The following is a 26,133-nucleotide window of genomic DNA, read 5'->3' as shown; positions in this document are numbered from 1 at the left end:
CGAAAAAGCTACTATCCGTACTTCGTATCCTCGTCCGATAATCTGTTATCGCAATCGTTGCTTCACCTTTGTGGTGAAACTGCGCCTTCCTTTATTTCTTAAAATGGGTATGCCATAAATTATGACACCCTACAAGTTTTCGAGATCAAAAAGTGCCCTCGAGTTATTATTAAAAAAGCAAAATAATACATTTTTTTTAATTACATAGCATTCTCAGAGCAACTTTAGCAGCGCAAACTATTTCCACGTTGCCGCAGAGCTCGTATGCGAAGACGACAGGTGTCTCATGGTCATAGGTTTTTATACAAAAACCGTATTGTCTAAAAGAAAAGGACACCCGTATATTATAGAAATAATAGGAAGGATACTGGGAACGTTGTCTTTCTACTACGGTGGTTGCCTGTAAGAATGCAAAATGTTGCAATAGAATGTGCGTTCACAATTTTGTACGAATCCGTTTCACTTCGTATAACTATATTTCCGCAAAATAAAAAAAAGACGTTAATGAGCAGCTTGTATTTAATCCGAGATGTGACACCTTAAATATTTTTTTCGTATTAAATGCATCTTTAGAAATTTTGCTGCATTGCTGTGGTAATAAATGGCGCGTGCACTGCTTACAAACACCCTCGGCTCGTATTTACAAAGTTCGGTGCCGTTCGCAATGGGCTATTGCTGGGCATGGCCTCCGAGATCAGCGCCACCTTATCTCGGAGGCTCTGGGGCGGCCGCCTCCATATGACGCCGTCCGGTGGCGGTCCCCCAATAGCGGCAGCCGATGATAGCTGATTTAAAGAAATTGGAAATGAGTGACGTGGAAGCATGGTGAATCTAATCCACAAAGTCAAAGGATACAAGATGAGTTTGTGCAGACCAGTTACAGTAATATCGGCAGTATACTGCGCCATCATTTTTAAGTTTTACGTAATTATCAAAGATTCCCTTTTGCAAAGTACTTAATTGAAGTCCTTGAGCTGAAGTATTCAGAGGGGCGGACATTAAAAGCACGAGAAATCGAAACATACATTTAACTATTAAGAAAATGACTAATTACATTCTCAATACCGCACAGCAAAACGACATAGCACGCCTTCCGCGTGGAAGGCATACAAAGATTTTATGATAACTTACTGTGCCACAGTAAAATCTGCTAAACAAAAATATTTTTCCAGTGATTTACCTTCCCTTCTGAAATCTAACTGTAAGAAGTTTTGGAAACTTGTATCCCCCGAACACGATCCGCAACAGATATCTCTGCTAGACGATAATCATGTTCCACTTTCAGACAGTCATTGCACCTCGGCATTTAACACGTTCTTTTTATCTGTTTTCACCTGGGAAGACCATTTTGACGTTCCATACGTACTCGATTTTGACTTCCCATATATGGAACCGATTGAAGTAACTGCCGATGGCATAATACGTCTAATTAAAAACCTTAAATTATCTACTTCAGCGGGCATTGCCAATATTTTAACGTAGACTGAAGACGAGTCTTACAACATAGGCGCTTCTCTTTAATGGCGGGCCAAAAGAAGAGCGTGAAGTGTACGCGCTTCGTCGTTTTCCATGGCGCCGGCCGTTGCGGGCGCCGTCCCGCGGTGCGGGAGCCCCACAGCATTGTGTCAATTGCCCCCCATGCGAAAAGCGACCGTCTCGGTCGCGTGAAAAAGTTCTTTCAGCGACGACAACAAATGCTCCTCAGGTGCAGCTCGGACTTCACGTACGCGAATGTAGGGTTTCATGCGCACTACATGAACAACTTCAGCGCGAAGACGACGACGGGGCGAACCGGGGTCAGAACTGCAGTGGACGACTTCGTAGGTAACGTCACTGAGGCGGCGTGTAACTTTGTAGGGACCAAAATACCGATGGAGCAACTTTTCCGAGAGTCCACGGTGACGGATGGGCGTCCAGGCCAACACGAAGGCGCCGGTACTGCAATGGACGTCGCTTCGACCCTGATTGTACCGACGGGTGTCGGCATGCTGTTGGCTCCGGATACGATGCCGAGCAAGCTGGCGGGCTTCTTCAGCTCTTTGTACGAACTCCTCTACGTGTTCGCTTGTCGGGCTATTATCAGCCAGAGGTAGCATGGCGTTAAGTGTGGACGTGACGTGACGGCTGTATACAAGCTCGAACGGCGTATACTGGGTAGTATCCTGTACAGCAGTGTTATACGCGAAGGTCACATAGGGTAAAATCTCGTCCCACGTCTTGTGCTTTACGTCGATATACATGGAGAGCATATCAGCCAGCGTTCTGTTCAGACGTTCCGTTAATCCATTGGTCTGAGGGTGATACGCAGTGCTCTTGCGGTGGGAGCAATGCGTCAGCTGGAGAACGTCCTCCATAAGTTCGGCTGTAAATGCTGCACCGCGGTCGGTGATGAGAACAGACGGTGCACCATGTCGTAGGACGATGTGGCGTACAAAGAACTTGGCCATTTCATACGAGTTTGCTTGCGGAATAGCTTCGGTTTCGGCGTACTGAGTTAAGTAGTCGGTAGCGACGACTATCCATTTGTTGTGCGAAGAGGTCACGGGGAATGGCCCAAGTAGATCCATTCCTATTTGTTGGAACGGTGCTTGAGGAGGGTCCACAGGATAGAGAAAGGCAGCCGGTATAACTGGTGGTTTCTTGCGGCGCTCGCAATCGCGGCAGGTCTTCACGTACCGTTTCACAGAAGAGTAAAGCCGGGGCCAGTAATACTTCTGTCGTATTCTTGCTAATGTTTTAGCGAATCCCAGGTGTACCGCGCATGGCTCATCATGGCAGGCTTGCAAAATGTCTTGGCGCAGCGCCAACGGCATGACAAGGAGGTACGTATTGGGACTGCTCCCGCAGTTTTTCCTGTTAAGGATACTGTTGTTCAAGCGGTACGATGATAAGCTGCGGACTAGCGAGTGGGGTAAACCACCTGCAACTCCTTGAAGGTGCTCGATCAACAGCAGCAGCTCAGGGTCAGCGCACTGGTACTCAGCCATCTTTATGGCGTCAATAACGCCGACAAATGGCAAGTCTTGGTCAGGGTCCAATGACGTCGTAGGGAGTGCTACACGTGACAAACAGTCAGCGTCGCTGTGCTTCCTCCCAGATCGGTAGACAACTGTTATGTCGTACTCTTGTGAGCGCAGGCTCCAACGGGCTAGTCTGCCTGAAGGATCCTTAAGGTTGGCAAGCGCGCGCGCCGTCCCGCGGTGCGGGAGCCCCACAGCATTGTGTCAATATCAACTCTAAAATCTTTAAGAACACTGTCTCCGTTTTTGCTAACATATTACACCACCTTTTCAGGCAATCTTTAGCGGCAAGTCATCTTCCCTCCGATTGGAAAATTGGTAAAATAGTGCCTGTGTTTTAAGCCGGTGATAAACATACTCCTGAAAGCTACCGTCCAGTTTCTTTAACTTGCATCTGCTGCAAACTTCTTGAACACATAATCGCTTCTCATGTTTACCGACACTTATATTCTAACAATTTCTTTTTAACAATCAACATGGATTCAGGAAAGGTTTCTCTTGCGAAACCCAGCTACTAGAATTAAGTACAGAACTACATTGCAACATGAACAACAACCTCCAGACGGACTGTATTTTTCTTGATTTCTCGAAAGCCTTTGATCCTGTCGCCCATTGCCGTCTGATTTCTAAATTATCTGCGCTTCAATTAGACTCGCAAACCTTATCTTGGCTTCGTAACTTCCTTTCACTTCGCCAGCACTTCGCTGTTATTAACAATTTCCAATCCTCCCTTTCTCACGTACCTTCGGGCGTACCATAGAGGTGCATCCTCGGCCCCTTATTGTTTTTAAGCTACATAAACGTCTTCCCAGAAAGCATTTCTTCCTGCATGCGAATCTTTGCTGACGATTGCACCATATATCGTCCAATAACCTGTGCCGACGATCACTTAACGCTGCAAAATGACCTTTACTGCATTAACAACTGGTTTCCAAATGGCTTATGTGGCTGAATGCAGAAAAATGCAAAATAATCTCCTTCACACGCTAGCAAAAGATTTCCAACTACTGCTACACCATTAACAATTACCAACTGTCGCAGGCACCATCTCATAAGTACCTTGGTATTCATATCACACCCAACCTTTTCTGGTCCTACCATATTACCACCATATGCGCAAAAGCTTCAAAATGTTTAGGATATTTACGACGAAATTTGCATAACTGTCCCACTCACGTTCGTCAACTAGCTTATCAGACCTTCGTTCGCCCACAGCTTGAATTCACCGCATCTATCTGATCCCCCTACCACAATTATTTAACTAACATGCTTGAAGCGGTTCAGAATAGGGCCACCCGTTTTATTTCACCCAATTATGACAAACATAACAGCATAACGCAAATTAAGCTCAATCTTTCTCTTGAACCCCTTAGTGCTCGTCGCGACATTGCCCTTTTATGCCTTTTTCACAAATACGCATACAGCAACAGACCATTCCCACTTCACATTGATGCTCCTTCCATCACATCATGTCGGTTGCATAATCACTTAAGTTTCACGCGATTATATGGGTCAACTCACGCCTTCAACTCATCTGCTCTTCTTCGCGCCATACGTTTGTGGAATGGTCTTCCAGACAACATCGCATCCAAACCAGACCACGATAGTTTCTGTCAACTTCTGCACTCTTTCTTTTCGCAATAACAACTTGCCACTAGTTTTTCCAATTTTGTTTTACTTCCGGTGCCATGTTCTTATACCACCCATGTATTTATTTATTTGTTATTTTGACAGCTTTAAGACCAAAGACATGCGTCATTTTTTGTACCACTACACGTGTTTTTCTGTTTTTTTTTCAGTATCCTACTTTGTATCCGGCTGCATTTTTTATATTAATAAATGTGTTTGCTGTGCACGTGATTAGTTCCTACGTTTTTATCATGCCCTACCATTGTGCGTCTTTGAAACCCTGCCAACTGTTCCTGCGCCTAGAACCCGCATATTTGGCAGTCTATCTTTGGTTGCAGTTTCTTTTCTTTTTGCTGTTGTCATTGTGATCATCTTTATAGTTCTTGTGTGCAGTTTTGCCATATGTATAATGCCAGCCAACATTTTTTCTTTTTTTTCGTGTTGTCCTTTTTCCCGCCCACCCTTATATACTTGCCGTCATGCCACATTATCATCGCTTCCTCTCTTTTGCGTTAAATTGAAAATTTGAGCCGTACGTTACTTTGTTACTTTGAGACAAGTTACTTTGTACCTTTTCTTACCCACCTTACTCAATGCCCTGTCAAGGGGCCTGTAAGGTATGTTAAATAAATAAATAAATAAATAAATAAATAAATAAATAAATAAATAAATAAATAAATAAATAAATAAATAAATAAATAAATAAATAAATAAATAACTTTATGGCACATATGGAGATTTTCAAGTGAGTTTCCCAGGCGTATCCACTTAGAACGCATTTCCACAATGAGACCACTTTGGAGATATGCGCCATCAAACACGCCGCAAAAATGCCATGTTGTTTGACTAGATTTTTTAACAAAACGCTGTTTTATGCATGGAAACAGAAGTAACTGGAATGCCCATGTATTTCGTCCTACACTTTGGGAAATAATATTTGTAAACTGGTGTAATCCAGGAAGTTCATTTGAAGTGGATACACCTAGCAATCTCTTCGGTTATAATTCGTAATTTACAATATGTGCTGTAAAGTAAATAATTATGGAGGATACTAGTGAGATTTCGTTCATTCGTTGAATAGCTGTTTCGATTTCTCTTGGTAGTAATGTGCGGCTCTTTGAATAATACAGCTCAATGACAAGAACTATGCTATCTGTCTCAGGCGATGTTTAAATATGCAGTAAAACTTTGACAATTATCAGCCTTTATAAATGACAATAGAAGATATAAAAATTGTGCTGTTATGGTGGGCGCATAAATATTTTGGGAGAACGAAAGAATGTATTCAAGGCAGGCGGGCACTTAGAGGACTTTTGTCCCAACTCAATATGTCGAGATTTCAATGGACCAGTATAGACCGTCATACATGGTCTTTCTAGATAAGGGAGCTTACGACAAAGTGGACAGTGAATTGCTCTGGGATGTTTACTCTACGGGAATGGGTGTGCCGTGAAGTTGTGGAAGCCGTCTCAATACAAGGCCCGTCAAGTAGCTGTATGCAAATTTTCCATTAAAGCCTCCATAAATTGCTTGTTTGTGGAAATAACCGCAATTTAATATGATGCAGACAGTGACTGCGCCAGTGCATCAGCACATCTTTCGTTCAAAGAAAACACACACAGCCGCACGCACTACCAATGGCAAACAGTAGCGTAACCTAGAAAAGAGCGAACCGACAACCTGCTATTGGGTTCACAAAATTTGCTTAAATTTTTTTTAAAGTTCAATATATCTTTAGTTACTTATTATATTGCTCGAGGTCTTTATTTCTGTGTTTCGCATCCGCTGGCCGTGCACATTGAGTAACTAAAGCAGAGTGGATTGGTGGGCGACTTCATGCATTCGCAAAGGCTTACACTCTGCACAAGTTCACTTGCGGTGACTGGAATTTCGCTTGTGTGTATACTGTGCATATATTTTGTTCTCCTTTGCAGTAAATCAGTTGCTAGTGAGTGCCTCAATTGTCGCCTATCGTTTTGCCCCGGGTGTCTAGCGCTGGCATTGTCGAAATCGCTGAATAATTTTGCAGTTAACGAATAACAATGCGAATAGACGTGGAGGTGAAAAACATATGCGCTGTGTGTGTCACTATCTCGTCTCGTCAATTTGCGCTATTATTCGCTCACTATGAATGAGAACCAGCTAGCGCTGAATAAGTTGGCCGCTTTGCTATTTTCACCCGGCGCGAATTCGCGAGAGCGCAGCTCTCACCTGGTCGATCTGCTCCTCTGCAAGAACTTCTGGAGCGGGTAGTTGGTGGTGAATTCGAGGGGCGTCGATGGCCTCCTTGACAGTGTGGTTCATCCACAGCGACCGCATCACCACCTGCGCCAGGAGGAGCGCCAAGCGCCGTCACTCGCTGGCTGCACGTGGCGTTTGAGTGTGCACGGCGCAGCCGCGATTTGTTTTCGGGAGGGCAGCGGCGGCCGCCCGTCAGGCGCATCACTGGGTGTCGTTTTTAGACAATAAAGAATTTTTAAATATCGTTTATGGCAAGTAGCATAATTCTAGTCTTTGAAAAGTAACAGCTATTAACGGACAAGCAAAGATGACAAGAGGGAGAACTTTGGGCCAGTTGGTCCGACATGCATAAAGAGGAATAGAACCGCCACTTCACGTTAAAAGAACCGCGTTAAAAGACGAAGGAGTAGACCGTATACCACTCGTCCTGTCCACTCTTTCGTCTTACGCCCCGTGTAAAGTGGCGGTATTTTTTGCCTTTAAAAGACGACACTTCGGGCAAAGTCGTTGTCCGTTGAGCGCTGTTGCGTTTCTAAGCATGAATAGTACTTCCTAGTCATTGAGCTGTATTACTCAAGTAAGCGCACATTACTTGCATGAGAAAACGTAATGCGTCACCGACTAATTACAAAAGTTACTAAATAAATTTCAATAAGGCGATTTATGGCACATATTGCAATTTACGAATTGTAGCCGGGAGACACCAGCTTCGATATGTGTGCAGTGATACTTGCGCGAAAAATGCGCCATTCTCCTACTTACTTTCTTAACAAGCCACAGTTTTCTGCTTTGAAGAACAAAGCTAAATGGGATGCCCATGTATTTCGTCACGCACGTTGGGAAGTCTCAAGATTACGCATTTTGATTTCTCGCGGGAGTAATATAGCTCAGAGACCACAATTGCGCTATGTTCCACAGACAGTTTTTGGGCATTATGCATGATAAAAAAACACCTCGTGTAATAGTATAAACGCATTATACAGCATTAAAGTCTGAAATCGAGCTAGTTGGAAGGCAACATATTCGAGCAAAACAGCGCAAAGCACGCGTCACGGCGACTAGACTCGCGTTCTAAGGGTCTGGTTGCTACTCGACGCGGCCCATCTTTCAGGCTGTTTCGTTCGAACATTATTACATATTTTGTCCTTTTTTTTGGCACAAAGAGAGCTAGGCGCCAAATCGCTCTATGTCCAGGCCGTAACCACGTGGGTGGTTAGGGCCTGTTCTGACAGCCGCCCGAAATTATCGATCCAGCCATATACTGTTTGACACAACATACGTATTCAATAGGCATGCCACACTCCTCGAGAGGCTTAAAATCAATAACCATTGTAGTCGCTGTAACCGATAGATGTCGCTAAACACCTTCAAAAAGCGGAGTTGCGTAACATATTGTGGCGAATGGACGTGTTTATCAGGGCTCCTTGGCGGCGACGAAATCATGTTTTTTTTATGTATGCTTTGAGCTTGCTTCTGTTTTTGATTTGCCGTTTGTTGGCCTCTAAATAATACTTGGGTAGTTTTTCTTGTCATTCTTTTTTCATGTGCGCGGGCGTGTTTCATGCAGATTTCGTTTTGCAGGATAGTCAGAGCTTCCTTTCGTGCCACGTGCTTTAATAACACGTCCAACCATGTGGGACGTTAAGTTTTTGCAGCCTTTAAATAGTAGCTTCGAAGTGGCAAGACTAATAGCTATTACTGGTTTTCCTTCTGTGTGCCTTGCTACCTGCAATATTGCTTTGGTAGGAAAGTGAGAGCGTGGCCGCGTCTTTTAAGGAGTGTTGTTAACAAGCGAGATGATTTGTCTTCTATCGTTCATAAACGTGCTTCTAATGCGGTAGCATTAACAGAAGCCTGGCTTTCAAGAAAAATTGTTGACAGTGAAATTTCGCATTTGTTATGTTTGCATGGTACAGCCGCTTCCATGCCGGGACTAGTTTTATGATGTTTGCAACATTGCTTGGTTTTGATGATGACATCACAGAATTGAATAAAGAGAGGCCGCAGTGTGATAGCACCGACAGGTGTCGTTCAGTTTTTGTTATCAAAAGAGGATAAGCAACCACCAGCGCGTATAAGAAGCACGTGCTGTTCCGAGTAAAGCATTCTCTGTTCCAGAGCCCATTGGTCTTCTTGGTCATCACGCTGAGCGCCTACGCGCGTCATCGTCCACGCAGTACACGACACATGGCGATGAGGATGAGATCGACGCAAGTGGCTTTCCGGGACCGCGGCGGGTGCTGACAAGTGGGGTAGGCAACTAGGCGAGGGCGGCGGAACCTCGAGGAAACGGCGACATGTCAAAGGCGGGAAGAATCGATTGCTTCGACGACAAGGCCGAAAGTTTGGACTCGTACGTGGACTGGTTCGAGTTGTATGTGGAGGCAAATGAAGTAGCCGACAGCAAGAAATTGCCGTACTCTTGACGGTCGTAGGAGAGAAATCATACGAAATACTGAAAAACCTGCTCGTACTCCATGCGCCGTCCAGTAAAACGTACGATGAGGCTAAAGCGGTCTTGAAGAACCATTACAGCCCCCGGAAAGCCATCGTGGCGGAAAGGTGTGGATTCAACCACCGCGTACAGTTTGAACAAGAAAGCGTGGCTGACTTCATACTCCAGCTGAAGAATTTAGCCAGAAGTTGCGCATTCGGTGACTTTCTTGACCAAGCCTTGAGGGACAGGCTCGTAGCGGGACTGCGATGCGCGGACACCCAGCGGCAGCTGTTTGCGGCTGACGCCGGGGTTCTGCCCTTTGAAGGGACTTGCAAAATTGCTCTGAACCACGAAATGGTATCGCAGCAGTCGCAACAAATTAAGTCTGACGAAGCAGCTCGTCAGACGGACCTGACAGCTGAAAGCAGGCAAATAGGCAAGCTCTCAGGCTAACAACGCCCCGTGAGAGAGAACCGCAGGCGAGGGGTCAGGACAGAACCGATAGAATGTTTCCGATGTGGAAAAAACCACTCGGAAAGAACATGTCGATACCGCAGTACAAGTGACACAACTGTGGCACGCAAGGTCATCTCAGGACGATGTGCAGGCGGGGAACCGAACCACGCAAAGAACTAAATAGGGTGGCCGACTCCATGGAAGAATCGGATAATGATTTGCAGATTTGTAGTATCACCAGCAACAAGTCCGCGTATTATGTTACCGTGGATGTAGAGGGCCAAAACGTGACCATGCAAATAGACACAGGCGCCTCAGTGATGGTGATGCCAAAGGCAATCTATCAGCAGAACTGGGTGCACATGCTCCTGGAGTCGGTGGCTGATCCGTTAAGAACGTTCACGGGCGAGCTTGTCCCAGTTCTTGGTTTGGTCGACATGCAAGTAAAATACAACGAGCAGACTTGCGTCCTGCCCCTGAAAATAGTCAATGACGCAGGAAAGCAGTGGTCGTGCCTACTGGGAAGGAAGTGGCTGAGTCGGCTAAGGGTAAATTGAAACGAAGTGGCTGCCATAGGGACAGTATACATTGTAACTGAGCTGAAACAGAAATTTGCCCTTGTTTTTTCGAAGCAGTTAGGATCAATTTCCGGGTTCAAAGCGCAAATACTAATAAAACCGGGCAGCAGACCCATGTTCTGCAGAGCACGTAAGGTACCTTTCGCTCTTGTTGAACCAGTGTGAATTAAGCTGTATACTTGGAAGGAAGCGGGCGTCGTGAAGCGAGTAACACGGAGCGATTGGGCAACACCCTTGGTCGCTGTGTCAAAATGCGGAGGCGCAGACATCCTATTGTGTGGTGACTAAAAGTTCACTGTGAACCCCGTGCTGAAAACAGAGCATTACCCGCTTCCGCTACCAGAAGACTTGTTCGCAGCTATAGAGGGATTGAGTGTTTTTTTTTTTGCGTTTTGGATATAGCTTCTGCATACCAGCAAGTGGAGCTATGCGAAGACGCCAAGTCACTCTTGACAATAAACACGCATAAAGGCTCTTCCAATACCAGCGCCTGCCTTTTGGCATTGCAAGCGCTCCGGTAGTATTCCAGTCGCTTATGGACAGAACTCTCAGTGGTATTCCTCACGTAGGATGCGACATTGATGATGTAATCATAGGAGGTACCACCACGTCGGATTGTCGAGAGCGGCTAGAAAATGTACTCCAGTGGTTTCAGGCTTACAATGTAACTCTTCAAGAGGAAAAATGCAAGTTTTTTCAAAGGGAAGTTCGGTACCTGGGCCACCGGATATCTCCAGCCGGAATCCAGCCTTTGGGATCAAAAGTTAAAGCAATTACGGCTGCGCCAGAGACCTCAAATGCAACGGAATTGAAATAATTCTTCGGCATGGCGACCTTTTATTTCAAGTTCCTGTCGAACTTGGCGACCATGGCAGCACCGCTGTACGCTCTTTTAAAGAAAGGCCTGCGGTGGCACTGGTCCAAAGAATGCGCTGTTGCTTTCCAGAAAACAAAGCTGCTCACGTCGAGCCCAGTACTCTGCTACTGCAACCCAAAGCGACCGCTTGTATTAAGTTGCGATGCATCCCAGGACGGACTGGGCGCAGTGATTTCGCATGTGCAACCGAACGGGGACGAAAGGCCCATTGCGTTTGCCGCTCGAACATTATCGGTAGTGGACCGCGCGTACTCGCATTTCGAAAGAGAAGTGTTGGCCATAATATATGTGTTGAAGAAGCTTCATCGATATCTGTACGGCCATCGTTTTACGCTTTTCACGGACCACCAGCCGTTACTCGGTATTCTAGGTGACTGCAAGCCGATGCCAACTTTGGCCGCTGCGCGCATGCATCGATGGGCGTTTATCTTGGCGGGATATCGTTACGAACTTAGGTATCGGAAAGGGTCCCAAATGGAAGTGCCCGATGCGTTATCGAGATTGCCACTTCCAAGTCAAGCAAAGGATGAAGAGGCCGACTGTTCGGCAGTTTTTGAAACGACGCCGCAGTTGGCCAGAGATGTCACCAAGACTACCAGACAGGACAAAGTGCTGTGCAAGGTTGCTGAACTTACGCTTAGTGGATGGCCACTGCAAGTAGAAGCCGAGCTACGGCTATACCACACCAGACGAATGGAACTATCGCGAGAGCAAGGATGCGTGACATGCGGTAGCAGGGTCGTTGTTAATCCGCCCAAACTGCAAGAATATGTGTTGACATTACTGCATGCTGAGCACCCTGCAACAGTCTGAATGAAGATGTTAGCTCGCGGCCTAGTGTGGTGGCCTGGGCTTGATGCAGCCATCGAAACCATTGTGAAAAGTTGCAAAATCTGCCAAGCAACGCAGAGTAGCGCTCCCCGCGACCCTTCGGAACCCTGGCCATTTCCCGCGCGCTGATGGCAAAGAGTACACGTTGATTTTTTCGAGGGCGAAGGCGCTTCATTCTTGGGGTGTGTCGACTCTTATTCCAAGTGGATTGATGTGTTGCACATGAAATCGACAACGGCCTTGAACACCATTGAATGGCTTCGTACCCTCTTTGCTGCATACGGGTTGCTGGAACAACTAGTGTCAGATAATGGCCCCCAGTTCACGGCGCGAGAGTTCAATGATTTTCTCGAGTCATGAGCAGTGCGTCACACGTACAGCCCACCTTATCACCCGCAGTCTAATGGAGCAGCTGAGAGGTGTGTGCAAACAGTAAAGAAAACCTTGCGTCAGCAACTACTCCATGATAGCGCTTCCGGCAGCCACAGGACGCGACGAGAACACCTAGACCATTTTTTGCTTGCGTATTGGACAACTCCATGCGCAGTAACGGGCCGCTCACCAGCCAAACTGTTTGTAAAAAGGGTGCCGCATACAAAGCTGTCGCTGCTAAAGCCATCATTTCAAGAAGACATGCTAAAGGGGCCACAATTATCCAAGGCTCAACGCGATCGAGGTCGCCCTCCATGGCGCTTCTTCATGGAAGCGGACCACGTCTACGTTAAAACTGTGAGAGGGGAGAAAACAGCGTCGACTGAAGGCCGAATAGTGAAGGTCATTAGCCCTGTGACGTACTTGGTGGACACGATGAGCAAAGTGCATTTCGTTCACGTTGATCATCTGCATTTGGCCACTTATTCCCAGCACGCAGATACGTCTACCCCATGCCAGTCAAGGCGTACGCGGGCCTCCAGACAGTCCCGGCAGGTATGCCCGGGAGCACGACGGGTGTGCCCGAGCGAGACCAGCCCATGGAGGGAGACCGTGAGCCAATGGGTCAACGAGAGTATTTTCAAACAAATCCTGAGGATGAGGCAACCGTTCTGCCCACGAACCCCACACTAGCACGGCCCCTACGCCAAGCACCCGTCCAGCCCACGTCACCAGAGCCCCCTGCCGTACCGCGTAGAAGTTCACGACAGCGGCACCAACCTGTTCGTTACGAGTCGGAGGACTTTCGCAAAGGAACTTAACTTGTGGGGGAAGGAATGTGATAGCGCCGACAGGTGTCGATCAGTTTTTGTTATCAGAAGAGGATAAGCAACCGCCACCGCGTATAAGAAGCGCGCGCTGTTCCGAATAAAGCATACTCTGTTCCTGAGCCCGTTGGTCTTCTTGCTCGTCACGTTGCGCGCCTGCGCGCGTCACCGTCCGCGCAGTACACGACACGCAGTAAGCGGCTGCGCCTTCTTCGGTTGAGTCAAACTGCGCGTCAGTGCTTCGTTGCTTCCGCGATACAATACTGGCGATGAGGATGGGATCGGTGCCTAGTTAACAGAATGCTATCACTGGGAGTTCATCCGGTTCATCGTCGTAGATTCACCATCGAGCCCAACTGAAAGAATAGCACAAGACACGCCAACGGAAAATTTGATGGGTGCCGCCATGGAAGGCTATATCGAGCCATTCCATTTATCTCGGCCGGACGACTGGGGAAATTTACACTCAACGATTCGATAAAGAAAATGTGTTAAAGAATAAATTGTGGGTTTTTATGCGCCAAAACCACGATCTGATTATGAGGTATGCGGAGTGAGGGACTCTGGTAGCTTGGACTAGCTGGGGTTCTTTAACGTGCACAAAATCTTAGTACAAACTCAACCACCACATAGCCACCGCATATGCCACCACAACCAAGAACCAAGCCACCACATCGAAAACTCCGACAAGCAGAGGTTCACCTTCCTGAGCCGCTGTGGTTCCGCGGAATTCCAGTTAGCCAAAGACCTTGAGGCACTGGCACAGGTGAAGGACACTACGCTCTCAACGATACTGTCTGCCCTGCAAGAATCTCTTGCTCCGAAACCACCCGAACTGGCGTCACGATTTACACCGCCGAAGCCAGGCGCTGGGGGAGTCAGCTGCCGGTTGCCTTGCTGCCCTCGGGAACTCAATGCTGCACTGCAATTTCACGGCCCTCGACACAGAGTTTCGGGATCGTGTCGTGTTTAGCCTTTACAACGAAAAGGTGAAGAGGCGACTGTTAGCGAAAGATGAGGTGCCCCTCGTCAGCGCCATGGATGAGGCCATTGCAGCTGAAGTTGTGGACTGGGAGGCTGATATTCTGCCCCGCTCTGGCACAGCCGCAACGCGAATAGAGCCACTGCACCAAGCAACGACGGCGGCAATGCCGAAGAGCAGGACGTCATGGAGGAGGATGTTCTACGTTTCCGAGGTAATTCTGGTACGCGGAAAGACCAAGAGAGACTGCAGGGTGGATCCTGCGCTAGGTTTGGCGGGTCGCGTCAGCGCCGTCTCTGTCATCTCAGGGACGCACAATGCCGAAATCGCGGGAAGACTGGGCACATTGCCAAGGTACGTCGTTCCCGAGGGTGGTCCGACCCACGAGCATACTGGGAAAACGGAAGCAAGAATCAGTTCAATGGCATCTCTAACGAAAATAGCTCGTACTGCGACGATGGTGTGCCAGCCTCCATTCATGTACTGGCGGAACCCTCAAAGAAGGTGCATGTCAACGTCAGCATCGAAGGCGCAGCGTGCCAAATGGAACTGGACGCGGGATCGACGTTCTCGCTCATTTCCGATGGCACAGCTAGGAAGATTTTTCCGAACGGACGACTTCTACAGCTGAAACCGTTCGATATTGTAATGAGAGATTACCAACACAACCGCGCTGCCGTGCACGGAATTAGCATTTTCGCAGTGACATTCAAAAAATTCAAAGGGCTACTGAAACTGGTGCTCTTCAAAGGCGAGCGCCCGAGCCTGTTCGGTCTGGATTGGTTCCTGGCATTAGGCATCAGTATCACCTGGGAGCAACATGTCAGCCAGCCGCCAGCTACGTGTGAAGCATGCTCAAAGATTTCGTTTCTGTATTCGACAGAGCGCTGGGTTGTTACCGTAGACCACCGGTGTAGTCCGCTCTCAACCCGGATGTTGCACCAGTCCACCTGAAGGCTCAGAGAGGACTGTTTGCGTCCCGCCCAAAAATCGATGCCGAATTAGATAAGCTCATACCATAGGAAATTCTTGAGGCCATAGACCGCGCCCAATGAGAAATGCGTATTGTAATTCCCTTGAAGGCCAACAGAGATATTCGCATTTGTGCTGACTACTAGTGCACTATTAACAAGGCCCTGCAGCCCTGCGCGTATGCTGTGCCGGTGGATCAGCAATCTTTTTGCATCCCTATCGGGTTGGAAAGTATTTGCAAAACTAGATTTGTCCAGGCGTATCGGCAGCTACCATGACCGATGAAGCTGCGGACGCACAAACTAGTGATATACCGGAGGGCTTTCCGCGTCCGAAGAGTTTAGTTTGGAGTCAGTGTCGCGCCCGGCATTTTTCAAAATCTGATGGAAACCCTGTTGCGCGGCAGACCAGGCGTGGCCCCGCATTTTTATGACATCATTGCTTATGCCTCGCACCAAGCTCTTTCTCGCCGGCTCCGCGATGTGCTCAGTAGATTTCAAGCCGTTGAGCTGAGGGTCAACAAGGACAAGTGCAATTTTGGTGCGGATCGCGTGGAAATTCTATTATTCCTTATCGATGGCGGAGGACTCCATCCAATGTCTAGCAAGACACACGCAATCATAAACGCGCCTCACACCACGAACAAAGCCGAACTGGAGGATTTTCTGTGGCTCGTCAACTTCTACCACGCATTCCTACCCCGCAAGGCAACAATTGCCGAGCCGTTATATCGCCTGCTGGACAAGCATGCAACCTCCGTCTGGGGTCGAGGGTAACATAGCGCCCTTATGTGTGTGAATCTGCTCTTGGCATCCAACCTAGTCCATAGATATTTTAATGAAAGGAAGCCAGTGTATCGGTAATGACGCACGTGCCATGCCTGGTGCGGCGATTCATCGTGCTCGCCTAGATTAGATATGCGCCTTGGTTGCCACACCCCTAGCGGCTATTAAAGCACTGTACGTTCAGCAATAAAGAGCATTTGGTCGCTGGCCACCTCGACTGATACATGGTGTCAGAAGTGGGATAGCTCACGTCGATGGAAACACAATGGAGCAACTGCTGAAGCTTCCTGAACCACTACTGTTGTCTGGGAATATCGCCAAGAACTGGGAATTGTTCCAGCAGAAATTCGAGCTTTTTCTGGACGCAACGGAATCGCCAAAAGAGCCCCGAACCACGGCCGCCAAAACAGCACTGCTGCTCAGCACTGCCGGAGACGACGCATTGGAGGTATTTAACAACTTCCTTTTCAATCTGCGAGTACCTCTGCTCCGAGTTGGCCATTACACGCGACGCATAAGCGACTGGCCGCCAGTTTTCACCGTGGCGCTGTAAAAGTGCACCCCCAAACCATTCTTTGATGCATCTGCCACGATTTTAGTTTCTCTGGCTGGGTTGAAAATAGCTAGGAGAGGCGCACTGCTAAGCATGTCGCAGATCATCCTCCACTCACTAGCGTGGTTTTCGGTCCACTCGAAGACAGAGTCCTTTTTGATGAGGCTGCGAAGAAGCGTAGTACATTCTGCGAGATTAGGCAAGTACTTGCTGAAATAATTTGCTACTCCTAGCATTCTGTGGACAGCGGCTTTATCCGTTGGGCATGGCGTCTCCCTTATCCGTTGGGCATGGCGAGCTCCGAGAACATTCCGCAGGCGCCGCCGCCCGTGACTACGACTGGACCGACTGTGAGCTCAACGGCTCCGCAGGCTCTTACATTGCGCCGATCTACCAGAGATACGAGACCACCGCAGCACCTGCGGTACGACCGCAATTTCATCCAAGTACTTTGCATCTATTCTCTACAGGAGGGAAGATGTATCGGTAATCACGCACGTGGCATGCCTGGTGCGGCGATTCATCGTGCTCGCCTAGATTAGACTTGCGCCTTGGTTGCCACACCCCTTGCGGCTATAAAAGCACTGTACGTTCAGCAATAAAGAGCATTTGGTCGCTGGCCACCTCGACTGATACAGCCAGTGACCTTGCGTGCCATGTTTCTCCATTATGGTCACATAAAGTCACATACGCCAACATACATAGAACTAATTATTGTCAATGTAGTCATTTGCGTAGCACTGACTGATCCCATGAGTGGGATCTGCATAATTTTCTCTTTTGTTTTAATGGTAATGGCTATTCACTTTGTAGCGACTATGACACATTGAGGAGCAGCCTAAACCCTGCCCGTCAGCTCCCATTCAACTCTCAAGCCAATAATTTTTCTGTTGCTACGAGCGCTATCGGCGGTCTTTGCTCGTAGCAAACGTTTGGGGCATCCTAGACGCTGCACTGGAACGCTCCAAAGCGAGGGCCGCGAGAATTTACCCACGACTTGTGCCTTCGCTAAAACAGGTGAACTGAAAATGCTTGACCTAGGCATATTATGTTCCCACTCATAATCTGGCTCTTCCAGCTTTTTCCTTTGCACTTTAAGAGCGATTTGAGCTTCCGCGCGTTTATTGAGAGCTACTAATTTATTCCACACAGTTTGTGCTGACTTATTCGTGAATGGCGACTAGCGTTTTCTAATAGGAAAATTTATTTGTGTGAAATATAACACGACCGAAGCTGGTATCATTAATGCGAGTTCAAATCGACAATGCGAGTTCAAATCGGCAAGAAACAAAATAGGTAGTGTGTGTTCCAAGGTTAAAAAGAAGTTTGAAAGTAAGGGTGATGTACAGAAAGAATGCACTGTTAAAAATCCGCGCAAGAACCAATTTGTTGCTTGCGCGAAGAACGTTGTTTACCAGATTCCTCTGACGTGTGGTCATGTGTACGTAGGGCAGACTGGGAGATGCATTAACACTAGGTTAAGGGAGCACTTGTCTAGCCTTAAAGGTCGCCCTAGTACGCATTTGGCAATGCATTGCCAAGAACATGGTTGCTCCCCTTGTCTTACTAGCACAGACATTTTATACAGGCATAGGAATCAAACCGCTAGGGAAATCGTGGAAGCATACTGGATTGAAAAACAAAAAGAAAAATGCATCAGCCATCCTTCTGTTTCATTGTTAGATAAAGAAAATTCGCTTCTATCATCACATCTTTAACGCATTTTATTGTAAGTGGTTGTTTTTACGCACTTTGCTGTTTTTAGTATGACCGGGTGGCTTTTGTCCACGTCTTTTTTATCACAAGTGTTATATGTAATATTGACGTTGCTCTTTTGACTTGATGGCGCAGATCAGCGGGTATCATATGCGCTGTAGCGTGCTCTGTTAACTAGATCGCGCAGTTCTGTGGGTATTTAAGTAAGTAGTTCTTCAAAAATAAAACCAGTTCTTAGAAAGCGCTCGTCCTTGTGTTGCCCCTATTCTTCGTCCCTGTTTGTTTGTGCACAACAAGTATCAATATTTCCTGTACACCTGTGTTTATGTTGCATCAACTGTATCCACCTCTTGTGTTATACCCCTAGTGAAGAGGTCATTAAGGAAATAAAATTGAACTGAAAACTAAACTGAACGACGACACGTGCTTGCTCAGTGGCTTTTCGCTGTTCTTGTTTCTGATAAGCTTCGCGTACGAATTGCAAAATGATATTGTGGTCCACAGGCTGTGTCAGACCGGATGTATATCTTTAAGTTTAAAAAAAATTCAGCGCTATCAACATTTAAAAAAAGAATATGTAGCATAAAGCACAGCTGGATTACTCAGGAAGGCAGACATTATTACAGCGTAAATCAAATGTAAAAATATATGAGTAACACAATTTCGCTAACCAACTTTTTAACTGATTACTTTAGCACAAATATTGAAAGATACAAATCGAAGCCAGTGATTTCACAAAGCAGATTCATTTCGAACAAATTTGGAACACCACTTTTATGATATGCGCTGCCGTACTGGCAATAAACGTACTTGGTGTTCAACGCAACTTTTCATTAACAAAAGAAGTTGTTAGGTTTTTATGCACTGAAGCTCAAAAATCACTGGGTCAGCAATGCACTTAGTCGCTACCCTTGGGAACGCATATGTCGAAAATTAGGTCGTTTTTCTCATTTGTTGAATGTGAATTCTTTAGAAAACATTCTTTAGAAAACATCAACTGTTTACACTGTGGAATGTTATCAACAGAAAGGTAGCGTTAGATAGTTACCTGCAAATGCATTCCGATCTTACGGCTTTTTTTCATGAGTATCTAACGAAAACACACACCTACAACACCCGGCACATATGTTACAATAAGGAAAAAAATACGTACGAACTACGGCAACCAGAAACATAGCTACAGAATCTCCAATATTTTAAACGATCACCATCCTGCTGTAAACATTATCCAGAAAAGCAAATCATTCAAAGCTTTCAAAAATAACATCACTATGTATGTATTGTCACTGCAGGCATGACCACTCCTTTTGTTTTTATTTTTCTGTTGTTTCTTACAGCATTTTCCCAATTGTACATAAATGTTCAATATGGACGCGTGTATTCTATGCAGACGATGACGACGACGATGGGAGCACTGTCAGAGTGACCTAGTGGGTCAGAGTGAGATTGGATGATGACGAAGAAGACGTGTCTCTGCTCTGTTTGTTTTTGAACAGATTGTCCTGTTGTTTGTGAAGAGCGTCTTCCTGTGTTCTTTGCGTGTTGTACCGCGACACTGGTGGATGTGCTGGGTACTGACCGCGTTTGATGCGTCGGAGTCCTTCTGGGAGTCGTTCATCTAGCCCGGACGCACTGTCACCAGTTACGACACCCGTGCATCGCTTTAGTTGTCGACTGTTACGCCTTGCACCGGAGTTCTCCGCTCTTCAACCGCCTCTATCCAGGAGCTGCACACATCTCGCAATGGCCGAAACCAGTCCACCACAAGCACCCCAAAGCAGTGGGTTTCCCAGTCCACAACAGGTAACCGTTCTGCATCCGCTGGTTCCCGATCGCTATCGTGGTGCAGTCTTCGAAGACATTGAAGACTGGCTGGACAAGTATGAACGCGTCGCACAGAATAATCAGTGGACTGAGCAGCAAAAGCTCTGCCACGTCTATTTCGCCTTTGACGACAGTGGCCGTACTTGGTTCGAGAACCACGAGGGTAGCCTCACGAGCTGGCATGGCTTTCGGCAGAGGGTCACGGATACTTTTGCGAGGGCCGAACGACGCGACCGCGCCAAGCAAATGATGGAGCTACGCGTGCAACAACCTAATGAGTCGGCCACAATGTTCGCCGAGGACGCGGCCCGCCTCTGTCGTCGAGCCGACCCGAACATGACCGAAGATAGGAAGTTGCGCTAGCTCATGCGAGGCGTAAAAAAATTGGAGGACGCTTAAGCTTCGCCTTCAAGAGTGGAACGCGAGAGCGTTCCCGTCGACCCGCCAAGGGGTGTAAGACAATAGGCTACGGCGCAGTGACTACGCGCCCCGCATCGGACGCGGTGAGCGTCGAGCAACGCAGCGTTCGGCGCGGCAACGAAATGTGTGCCTGAGCAAGCGACGCACGCCTGAGCCTCAGAAACAGCCCGTTTCTAAGGCAACACCGCATTCACTAGAGGTGCTTTTGTACCGCTTTGAAGCATCGAACTCGTGGCTGAGTGGTAGCGTCTCTGTCTCACACTCCGGATACCCTGGTTCGATTCCCACCCAGCCCATCTTGCAAGTTGTTTTTTATTCATGAGGTGCCTGCTGGGATTTATCGCTCACGGCCAACGCCGCCGATGCCGACGCCGACGACACCGGCTTTTCTGCGACACGAGCTCCTTAACGCTGTCGCGTTAAAAAGAGCAGTTGTTCGCGGGGCTTGTGCGCAATCCGCCAGTCACTTTCGCTGAGTTTATCAAACAGACTACGGCTATTAAGCGGGCCCTTCATCAAAGATGCAGGCAATACGATCGACAGTCCACCCGCACTACAATCAATGCCGCCGCAGTGACTGCCGAGTATCAGAACTCCTTGCGTGAGTTGGTCAGAGAGCTCATTAGAGAGGAAATTCAAAAGCTTCTAACACCGACACTAGATAGACCCGTCACGTCAATCGCCGAAGTGGTGCGTGACGAAATCCGGCAGGCGTTCCCGGTAACCAATCTTCAAGACCACCAGCGACCCCTGAGTTACGCCGCCGCTGTCCGATGTCCACCACCGGTTGCAACCACATCGCCGTACCACCAGCCTCCGACAGCTGCTCCTTTGTCGCCACCGCAAGAGGAGGCTTCGAAGCGCGCAGCCGTTATGCCGCTTCAGTCATACTGCCAGCCGTCGTTTGCCGCGTCTTGGTCACCGCCGCAAAACGACGCTACGGGACGGCCGCAACATTGGAGAACCGACGTATGGCGCACTGTCGATAGGCGCCCACTCTGTTTTCACTGCGGAGGCGTCGGCCATATTTCGCGTCATTGCTGGCATCGTGACACATCATTTCGACCTTTTCTTCCGTGATCCTATGGTCGACGTGCAAATGACGATGCCATGCTGCGCCGCAAAGACGCTGCTTTTCAGGGACCGCCAATTGCGCACCCGAGTGAGGAATCCGTGCCCAATGATCGGTCCGATTTCGGCCGTCGGTCGCGCTCTCCAACCCCTCCACGTCAGATGGCTTCATCTAATGGACATGCTTTTGCGGAGCTCCGAGGATGAAGGTCACCCAGCCCCCGTCGGGGAAACTGAAGGCGGTGACCTCTGGCGAAAAGGTTGCAAGCCCACCGCAAGACACTAAAAAGCCCCCAACATTCTCGCTGCAGAACGACGTGAAGCCGATAAACACTGAAGAAATTGTGAGCGCCGACATTGATGTTTTCGTGGATGGGCAGCCGGTGACAGCGTTAGTCGACACTGGTGCCGCCTTCTCTATAATGAGTCAGGAACTCGTCCTCCGCTTGAAGAAAGTAAGGACGCCATGGACGGGACCTCACATAAGGACGGCAGGCGGCCAATTACTGATGCCTACTGGAAGATGTACTTCTAGAATTAATATCTGGGATTCTTCTTCCGTAGCCGCTTTCATCGTTCTGCCTGTGTGCTGTAAACATTTGATTACTGGAATGGATTTTCTGAAAGAATATGGCGCCGTAATTAACACCCTGGACCGCATGGTGACGTTTTATAAGAGCTCCAGTTTAGTCCATTGCTTATCGCCGCAACACAACTCCTTTCGTCTAACAGAAGACGACGTCGTCATCCCCCCTCGATCGTGTGCCCTTGTTTCAGTAGCATGTGACATACCGTTTTGTTGCGAAGGAGCTGCCAACCAAATAACCACGTTGTTGTTCACTCACGGTATCTCGGTCGCACAAGGAAGCGTGAATGTCACCGACGGGTGCACAAACCTGCTGCTAACAAATTTTACCACTGAGCGACGGCACCTTCCCAAGGGCATGGCTATGGCTTATTTTGACGGCATTGCGGATGTTCTTGGCTAATGTTCAGTACTCAAAGAAGCGCCTACGCAAGACCCAGCTCCTGTACTTGACGTCAGCACTGCTTTGTCGCTGCACGAAAGAGAGCACCTTCTTACGCCATTGGCCAAGTTCAACGACTGCTTTGCGTCGACATGCAGCATCGGTCAGACGACTCTAACAAAGCACCGAATAACTACAGACGATACGGAAAGACCAATTCACCAAAATCCATATCGTGTGGCTCCTAGAGAACGTGACGCCATAAAACAGGCGACAAAAATGCTTGAAGACGACGTGATCCAACCATCAGCGAGTCCCTGGGCATATCCTGTAGTTCTGGTAAAAAAAAAAAAAAGATGGCAGCTTGCGTTTCTGTGTGGACTACTGAAAGCTAAATAAGGTGCCAAAGAAAGACGTATACCCGCTTCCCTGTATAGATGATTCACTCGACAGGCTTCGACAGGCACGTTACTTCTCTTCAATAGACTTAAAAAGAGGATATTGGCGATTCGAAGTAGAACCGAGAGACCACAAAAAAACTGCTTTCGTAACGCCAGATGGCCTATACGAATTTAAAGACTTGCCTTTCGGCTTGAGTTCTGCCCCTGCTACGTTTCAACGCCTCATGGATACTGTACTTTCGGGTCTGAAGTGGAAAACCTGCTTAGTGTATCTCGATGACGTCATCGTGTTCTTGAAGCGGTTCTGCCGTTCATACGGTCCGCCGGCCTCACCGTGAAGCTGCAGAAGTGCCACTTTGGCTTCGCGAAACTGCAGTTTCTCGGTCACGTCGTCAGCCACGAAATTGTCCGGCCGAATCCCGAAAACATTGCAGCCGTAGCACAGTTTCCCGTACCATCCGATAAAAAGGCTGTCAGGCGCTTCCTCTGCCTCTGTGCCTATTACCAGCGGTTTATTGCAGACTTTGCGCGCATTGCGTCACCATTAACTCGCCTGACGAGAGACGACGTTGCTTTTGTATGGGGCGGCGAAGAGCAAGGTTCATTCAATGACTTGCGGCAACGTCTCCAGACACCTCCAGTGCTTGCTCACTTTGATGAGACCGCTTCTACATTGCTCGACACTGATGCCAGCAATGTTGGCTTGGGAGCTATTCTTGTGCAGCGGCAAGACGACACAGAAAGAGTGCTTGCCCATGCAAGTAGAACACTCTCACGTACAGAGGCTAATTACTCCACATCTCAGAAAGAATGCCTCGCTGTGGTATGGGCAGTTATGAAATTTCGCCCATATTTGTATGGCCGCCACTTCACTGTTATCAGCGACCACCATTCACTCTGTTGGTTGACAAACCTTAAAGATCCCTTTGGACGACTGGCGCGTTGGAGCCTAAGGCTGCAAGAGTTAGACATGACTGTCACGTAGAAGTCGGGGAAACGACATACGGATGCTGACTGCTTGTCCCGATCACCGATAGAGTCAGCTGCTCTGCCTGAAGAAGAAGACTCAGCATTTCCTTGTGTTATGGACACATTCGCCATCGCGCAACAACAACGGGACGACCCTGAGTTGCTTGAACAAATTAATTACTTGGAGGGAAGATCTGCGAAACCACCTAGAGTTTTTGCAAGAAGACTGCTGTCGTTTTGATTATGGGCCAAGATCCTTTACAAAAAAAAAAAAACTTTGCTTTGACTGGGTGCCTCTATCTGCTTGTCACTCCTGCAGGTCTTCGTACGGAAGTACTTCAAGCATGCCACAACGAGGTGACTTCTGGTCACTTAGGCTGATCACTTAGGCTGCCAGAGGCGCAAGTCGCCTCCGACGAAACCAGCCGGCCTCCTCCAACCCGTCCAGGTCTCTCGAAGACCATTTGATCAAATCGGAATGAATATTTTGGGCCCACTTCCTACTTCTACTGCAGGAAATCACTTTGTTATTGTCGTAACCGACTATCTCACGCGTTACGGAGAAACAAAGGCAATGCAGAGCAGCACAGCAGCCGAGGTAGCACGCTTTTTCATTGAGCATGTGGTGTCGTGACACGGCGCGCCAGCAGTCGTAATAACAGACTGAGGAACCGCATTTACGGCTGCACTTTTAGGTCACGTCTTGCTACTAAGTGGAACGGCCCATCTAAAGTCAACCGCCTACCATCCACAAACCAATGGGTTAACAGAGCGCCTAAACAAAACCATTGAAGACATGCTATCAATGTACAGGCGCTCCCAGAATAATTCGGAATGCCACACACGCGGCCGCTCGCCGGCGGAGCGCACCCGTGGAAGAAGTAGTCCCATGGTCTGCGCGTGCGCGGTCTCCCTAGCGAGCAAGGTTGGCTCCCTAGCGCATCTAGTTTGTGTTGCGCTGCTCCAAAACGGTAGCCCTAGGTGCCCCTTGACGTTTAGTCAAGGGGGGCTGTGCCGATGGTGCCTAGGACAAGCTGTGTCTGCGCATGCACTCGCGTTGGAGCGTAAGCGCTCGTGTCTGCATGTTCGCGTCCTTGGGCCTTTTTTTTCATTTTTCGTGTGGGCCGTATTTATCACTTGCTAAAGATATTTATGGTAGGTGACCGTGACTAGCGCTGGCAACGGGCGGCGTCTTCGTCTGATGCAACCGTGATGATATCGGCGGCTCGATTGATGAAGGGAAACGAACATATTTAAACAGCGACAATTACGCGAATTTCGCCCTATTCCAATCGAGGCAACATGCCGAAAAGAGTGCCGATGAATGGGCGTAGAAATATAGTTAAGCTCAGTTCACAAGGTATACCTCAACGTGAGATATGCCGCCTCACAGGAAAGTCTATAAGTGCGGTCAACCGAATTCAACCGAAGGAAAGCTTATACAAGCTGAATCTGGGAGGGGCCAGTGCCGACGAGCTCTGCCTCACCATAACGCGCGAGTGGAAGCGCCTTGGTGAGAGGAGGGACTTCGTCGATGCGCTCTACGAGTCAATTCCACGCCGCGTAGAAGCTGCGCTTCGCGTGGACGGCGCATTCGCGAGGTACTGATATCGGAGCACACCAATCGCTTTAGACAAAACAGTTACGTTTCGATTATTATTTTTTACTGTGGAAAAAATAAACCCCGTGTTCTTCCTGTTATTTAGATTTACTGTGTTCTCCTTACTATTTTTTTTTCATTCAGCTCACACAGCCTACCCGTGATTATCATTGTATATTTCCTCTGAGCAAAAGAAAATGAGTATCTTCGCCAACAAACGCCGACTCGCGATCAATACGTAAGGATACTCGCTACCAATGGTCCAGATTCCGTGATTGATTTTCGCACAGTATATGCGAAGCACGTAACGGGGTGCGCCAATAAATGACTAGAGTGGTGAAGAGTTCATTAGAGTGCCCTTTGCATGAAGTTACTTCCTGTGCGGGAAATTGGCCTTGATGAACGTGCCGCGTTATTTCATTTTGTGAACTCTTTTATTGCCACTATCGCAGACACACCCGTTAAGAGGGGTCATGTAATAGTGGAAATTGTCCTCGTATTACGAAGCTAGTAGTAACACGGATAGGGAGATATTTTACTAAGAGCTAATACTTCGCAGGACAGGCTAACACGGTAGAAAAATAATGCAGCGTTGCCATTGTAG

At 48.0% G+C, this 26,133-nt stretch overlaps 1 protein-coding gene across 5 annotated transcripts in view; it reads right to left on the bottom strand.

Moving 5' to 3' along the window:
• Positions 1 to 26,133, bottom strand: part of LOC135918847 (glutathione hydrolase 1 proenzyme-like) — a 607,262-nt gene that overhangs the window by 20,888 nt on the left and 560,241 nt on the right. For all 5 annotated transcript variants that reach the window (XM_065452525.2, XM_065452527.2, XM_070525368.1 and 2 more), the window contains one exon: positions 6,861 to 6,974. In XM_065452525.2, the coding sequence (XP_065308597.2) occupies positions 6,861 to 6,974 (114 nt within the window). The remainder of the gene's footprint in view (positions 1 to 6,860; positions 6,975 to 26,133) is intronic.

This window comes from Dermacentor albipictus, chromosome 9 (genome assembly GCF_038994185.2).
Source record: "Dermacentor albipictus isolate Rhodes 1998 colony chromosome 9, USDA_Dalb.pri_finalv2, whole genome shotgun sequence".
In the NCBI taxonomy this organism is placed as follows: domain Eukaryota; kingdom Metazoa; phylum Arthropoda; class Arachnida; order Ixodida; family Ixodidae; genus Dermacentor; species Dermacentor albipictus.
The sequence above is the reverse complement of the archived record's forward strand: the minus strand, read 5'-3'. Positions and strand labels throughout refer to the sequence as shown.